This window comes from Miniopterus natalensis, chromosome 8 (genome assembly GCF_054644295.1).
Source record: "Miniopterus natalensis isolate mMinNat1 chromosome 8, mMinNat1.hap1, whole genome shotgun sequence".
In the NCBI taxonomy this organism is placed as follows: domain Eukaryota; kingdom Metazoa; phylum Chordata; class Mammalia; order Chiroptera; family Miniopteridae; genus Miniopterus; species Miniopterus natalensis.
The window spans coordinates 6,704,280-6,710,279 of NC_142088.1; the positions used below are offsets into that span (position 1 = coordinate 6,704,280).

At 51.1% G+C, this 6,000-nt stretch overlaps 1 protein-coding gene across 1 annotated transcript in view; it reads right to left on the reverse strand.

Moving 5' to 3' along the window:
- COL4A3 (collagen type IV alpha 3 chain) overlaps window positions 1-2,804 on the reverse strand; it is a 104,727-nt gene extending 101,923 nt beyond the window's left edge. Inside the window, exon 1 of the mRNA XM_087819969.1 lies at window positions 2,721-2,804. Within this exon, the coding sequence (XP_087676095.1) occupies window positions 2,721-2,804 (84 nt within the window). The remainder of the gene's footprint in view (window positions 1-2,720) is intronic.
- Window positions 2,805-6,000: the final 3,196 nt, after the last annotated feature.

The following is a 6,000-nucleotide window of genomic DNA, read 5'->3' on the forward strand; positions in this document are numbered from 1 at the left end:
TTCCTCATACTTGCTTACTCTCCGGGACAGATACATTGGTGTCTGCTACATCATTTCTTGTTGATTTGATATGTTTCCTAATTCATGTTACATTTTTAAATTTATAAACAAAATCATTGAAAAGCATCCTCCCTAACTGCCACTGTTATTCAGCTCCTGGTATTTGCTTCCCATATTTCTGCCCACTCTGGAATTTTAGGGCCAAAAGAGGAAGGATAAACGTTGTTATTTCAAAACATGGACCTCACCCTCTCTGGGTATCAGAAGAGTGCTCTCTAGCTCCCCTCCCAGGCCCACTATCTGTGGCTGCAGCAAAGTGCCTCCGGCTTTCAAGTTGCTGAGCAGCTGGGTGTGGGAACAGCTATGAACCTAGGGATGTGCTGAACCACAGGCCTGGGGCTGGATGCCTGCAGAAAGGGATCTCCCTCAGAGTGTTTCAGATCAAACTGTGGGGGTGAACCGGTCCACCCTGTCTTGGCTGGGCATGTGGGGTCAACACCACTACCATCGCCCCGTTTGGAGAAATGCTAAAGTAAAATTGCAGCATCTTGGAGCAAAATATGTCGTTAACTAGTGCAGCACAAACTTGATAACTGTCATGGTCCAAAAGCTAAGGTTAGCTCTCTCACTTATAAAGCTGGGCCCTGCATTCTTTCGTCCTTTACAAAAAAACAATGTGTTTTGTTAGGTTTTGACTTATCTGCTAACATCTAGAATTTGAGAGATTTCTAATGGAAACTGAGATCCTAGCTTCTCTCCTGAAAAAGCGGGGATTCTGGTGTTCCTGAGCCAGAATTCTAGAATGCCAAGAACTGGTCAATACCCCATGGCCTCACTCATGATCTCACCTGCTGGCCCCACTAGGGGTTTCAACTCCCTAATTTTACAGATGATAAAACTGAGGCTCAGTGAGGTCAAGTGCCTTGGTTGATGTGAGAGTTACCCTGTGGAGGGAGCCATGCTGCCACCTGGTTGACCAGGTGTCAGTTACCTTGTGATTCCTTTTTTCTGTATGATGAAGACCCATTTCTAATGACATTGTCTGTAATTCAGCAAGTGCACTGGAAATGATAACTTATAAGTTTTAACGAAGACTGACTTCAAGTGATGATAAAATACAAGCAGATTAATTATAATACAAGCCAGAAGTCGCCAAGATCTGGCCAAAGGCAAGACAGAAAATTTTACATGTAAAAAAATAATATGGGAAGATGGCAATATAAGTGAAAACTGGTATAATTAGAGGTCACACAACCACAGAGAATCACCCATTCTGGCCGATGCTTATATGCATCTAATTCATTCTCTCTCTCTCCACCCCTCTCGAGCCTCCCCTCCTTTTTTTGGAGTCTAGAAAGAAGAGCGCTGGAGCTCTTCCCCAAGCCTTCCCCCAGCAGATAGCTCCTTCAGGTGTTTAGCTTGTAGGGTTTATTTACTCCTCGGCTAAAGCTGGTTGACAACATACACTGACTTGGATGAGTTTCATCCATTATCCCCAGAAGCACTGAGCTACCTGGGTGGCACATGCCTAGTCTTTGGTTAGAACCAGCTCCGTGAAGAGATTACATGGATTACAAAACCCTTTAGAATGTAAAACACTAAAGAGCCTAAGTGTAAGTCAATAGGAGAAAGGCCCAATAACTTTGGCATTTTCACATGTGGAAAACCATGCAAGGGGGCAAAAAAGAGAGACAGGTCTGTCTTAAATGCTGACATGGACAGATTTGCAGGTTGCAAAAGGGTATTTATATATAATATATAAAATATATATACATATAAAATCAATCATATCACTTATGTTAAAAAACAAACAGAAACATATTGTTTGTGGCCGACATATGTGCATGCACATGCGTAGAAAATGTCTGGAAAGAAAAAGGTGGTGAGAGTGGGCACCTTGTTTAGACAGAGGAGAGGAGAGGTAGGGGGGTGATCAAAGGGTCTGTTAGCTTCATCTGTCATGTCTTAATTTAAATTTTAATTCGCATGGAAAATACGTGGATGACATGTGGCCAAGGATTCCGAAAATCTTTTCACGGAACATACATGCCTGTGACTCTGAATTTCCCATCACAGTCTCAGTTATGAAACTCACAAAACACCTGGCTCCTCCTTGGAAATGAAACTTAACTGTGTTATCACCCCCAATTATTAGTTTTTTCCAAATTAAATTTTTAAGTGTAGAAGTCACAGAAAGAATCTGCAAAGTCGAACTTCATTTTCATAAGTTAAAATCAAGGAACTCGGCTCTAGGCGTCATCACCACCTTGAGGACGCCCGGTTTATCTTTCACTGCAAAGAGCAAGGAGTGTGGGTTGGATTTAAAGGAAGAGACAGGCGGCTTCGCTGATGCCAACGTGAGCTCTGTTTCTAGGGTGCTGCTCACTCTGGGTGGTGGCTTTCCCGGGAGGAGGCGGAGGCCTGGAGAGGTCAGAGTTCAGCAGGGTGAGGGCGGCCGGCTCGGGCGGGTGTCCAGGCCAGCCTCAGCCCGCGCTCTCCGCCCGACGCGCGGCCTCTGGGGTCCACCCGGGGTCCACCGCGGTCCCGACCCCGGTCCTGTGGGGACTCACCCCTGGCGCGTGTCCCCGCCCCGCGCACCTGTCCCCGCGCCCCCGCGCTGCCGGCCCGGGACCTCCGCGGAGCGCGCCGCCGCCCGCCGCCGGGCACGGTGCCCAGGCCGACGCCCGCGGAGGGCAGGAGGGCTCCAGGTGCGCACTCACCTTGCCCGCGACGGGCGCGGCCACCAGCAGCAGCAGCAGCAGCGGCAGCACCTGCGGCGGCCTCGGCGCGGCCCCCGCGCGCATGGTGCGGCCCGCCCCGCGTCCCCGCGCGTCCCGGCCCCGCGGGCTCTCGGGCCCCCGCGCGCCTGGCGCGGCTCGGGGAGGGGAGTCGGGCCGCGAGGCTGCCCTCGCCAGGCGCCCGGGCTCAGCGCGCTGCCCGTCCCTCCCCACCCCGGCTTTTGACTGCGGCTCCAAGGGAGGGAAGAAGTGGCGCAGGTCCCGCCCTCGTCCCCCCCGCCCCTCGACTCACCAGGCACTGTCCCTCCGACCTGGGCGTCGTGCCCGGGAGCGAGGCACGGCCGCGCCTGCGGGGCAGGGGGCGAGCACGCAGGGCCCGGGGCGAAGAGGCGATGCTCCCGAGGTCCGGGCGCCCGGCGGAGCGGGGGTGCGGGTCGGAGCGGGGAGCGTGGGGGCGCGCGATGGGCGGCGGCCGGGCAGCGGAGGGAGTGGCCAGCGGCCGTGCCCAGATTAAGTGGGAGGCGCGCGGGGAGTCGGCACTCGGGAGGCCCTGCTGGCTCCGGCTCCCGGCGGTGCCATCTCCCGCTTCCCGTCTCCCACCGCCGCCGCCTGAAGCGCCAGCCCAGTCGCGCCTGGGTCGGGGCGCGCGGGGCCGGGGTGCGCGCAGCGCCCGCTGGAGATGACGCGGCCCCCGGCGCCCGGGGCGGCCCCCAGAGGTAAGGCCCCCGGGACCCAGGCTGGGCGACCGCCGCCCTGGGGCCCGGGCACCTGCGGGGGGCAGCGGAGGCAGCCTGGCACCCCAGGTGGGGCGCGCGGGGCGGCGGGCGGGGCTGGGGACCTGGGGCCTGGGGGTGACCAGAGGAGAAAGCGTCTGGCTCCCGGGCTTGTCTGCCTGGGTTTGAACCGGGCGCTGTGTGTTTTGATTAATTTGGAGGCTCAGGTTACCACCAGCCTGGCAGTCGGGGCACTGCCAAGTGCCAAGAGCAAAAGGCAGCCGAGGCGAAAGAGACGCCCATCCCATTCTCCGCCGGGTGGAACTGGGTTTTCAGGCTAAACCTTATCTGCGGAAATGCGAGGGACGCCGAGAGCCAACTTCGTCCCTCCGGAGAATGCGCTTGGTGCAGGCGGCCTGGGAGGCGACCCTGCGGTTACCTGGCTGCTCAGGGCACATGCTCCAAAGCAGGGCTGCTGCTCTTCTGTGCCACTGGCCACACTGGCTCCGGTGATGCACTTAGACCCGGCTCAGAATAATGCTACTAAATACATAAATACAGTTAAGTCCGAATCGGCTTTATTGGAACACGATCAAAGCATCGCAGCCGTGACACAGCAACAGACGGGCATCATTAGTACTGAACGACATAGCTAGCTCTAATAACGGGTCTATTAAAATACCTTCAATCTCAAAGGCGTGAGGACTGCAACGCTGAAAGGTGACATGAAAATACCTGTGGCTGCAAACTCTCAGGAGCTGCAAGCTCTCTCCTGTGACACCCATCATCTGTGTTATTGTCAGAGGGCCACTAAAACTGCACGTTGTATAAGAAAGGTTAGGTTACTTTGGGGCAGTTACAAACAATCTCCAAATTTCAGAGTCTTACGGTAACAGGACACCTTTTCTCCATTTACAATAAGTACTCACCGCAGGGTGCAGGGAGGTGGGAAGGTGGAGGGGTTCTGCTTATCACAGCTCTCGGGAGCCTCTTGGGATTTTCCACTCAGCGTGTTCTTCTCCGGTCACCTCAGAAGGGGAGGGGAAGAGAGTGGCCAAGTCAGAGACTGCTCTGAAGGCTTCCACGTGGGTGTGACACATCCTACTTCTGCTCACATTCCGTTGGCCAAAGCGGGCATGTGGCCACACTGCGTTTTGTAAAGTGGCGGGGAACGTGAAATGTACCACGTGCCTGGACAGAGAGCTGGCAATATGTGGTGACAGTTAGTAATGCCCGTGATGTACATCATGCCACTTGGTTCTTTCAAAGCTTGCGGGAGCTCTTCTTTGCCTTTACAGCGATTTTTGACATTTCCTAGAATACAGTGGCCCAAAATCAACTTTTAGAAGATCTCTTGTGTTGCTCATGCTTTTTGGTTCCAGTTGCTCCATGTATTTGCGGCCCATTCTTTTGGTATTGTCAGTCTTTTAAATTTTAGCTATCCTGCCCGGCCGGGCGTGGCTCAGCGGTTAAGCGTCGACCTAGGATCCAGGCGATCGGGGTTCGATTCCCAGTCAGGGCACATGCCCGGGTTGCGGGTTCGATCAATGACTCTCTCATCATTGATGTTTCTATCTCTCTCTTTCCCTCTCCTTTTCTCTCTGAAATCAATAAAGATATATTAAAAAATAAATAAATAAGTAAATAAATAAATTTTAGCTATCCTAGTGCCTACACTGTGCTGTGCCAGTGTGCTCTCACTCCCCTGACCACTAGTCATGTTGAGCACCTTTCCATGAAATTAATCATTTATAGAACTTCTGTGAAATGTCTATTCAAATTTTAAAAAATTGTCTGTTTCTTTTCCTATTGTTGCGTTATAATAGTTATTTATGTATTCTGGATACAAGATCCATGTCAGATATACTTATTATGAATATTTCTCCCATTCTGTGGTTTGTGATTTCCTTATTGGTGTCTTTTGAAAAACAAATGTTTTTAATTTTGATAAAGTCCTTCCAATTTTTCTTTTCTAAGGTTTCTGCTTTTCCTTGTAATCTGAGAAACCTTCATCCAGGCTAAAGTTGCAAAGCTTGCTTCTGTGTTTTCTTCTTTTACAGTATTTTTACATTCAGGTCAATGAGCCATTTTGAGTTCATGTGGAGGTATGATGTGAGGTTTCTTTTCTCTGCAGATATGCAGTTGTTTGTGCACCTTTTGTTGAAAAGACTTTCTGTCTTCATTAAATTTCTTTGCCACCTTCGTGGAAAATCAATTGATCGCCTGGGTTTGGGTCTTTGTGTCCCATTGATACACATTTCCCTTCTGTCATCAATACCACATTGTCCTTACTACTGAAACTTTAGAGCAAGTCTTGAATCCGGTTGTTTTAAGTCCTCCGGCTTTGTTGCTCTTTTAAAAAATAGCTTATGCTATCCAAAGTCTTTTGAATTTACACAGGTATGAGTTTGATTTGCTAATATTGTGTTAAGGAGAGTTGTGTCTATTTTCTTTACTATTTGACTTTCCTATATCCTAGTTGGAAATGGTGACTTGAAGATCTCCACCTGCCCTATAGGAGTTTCTAAGTTTGAAATTCCAACCATAGA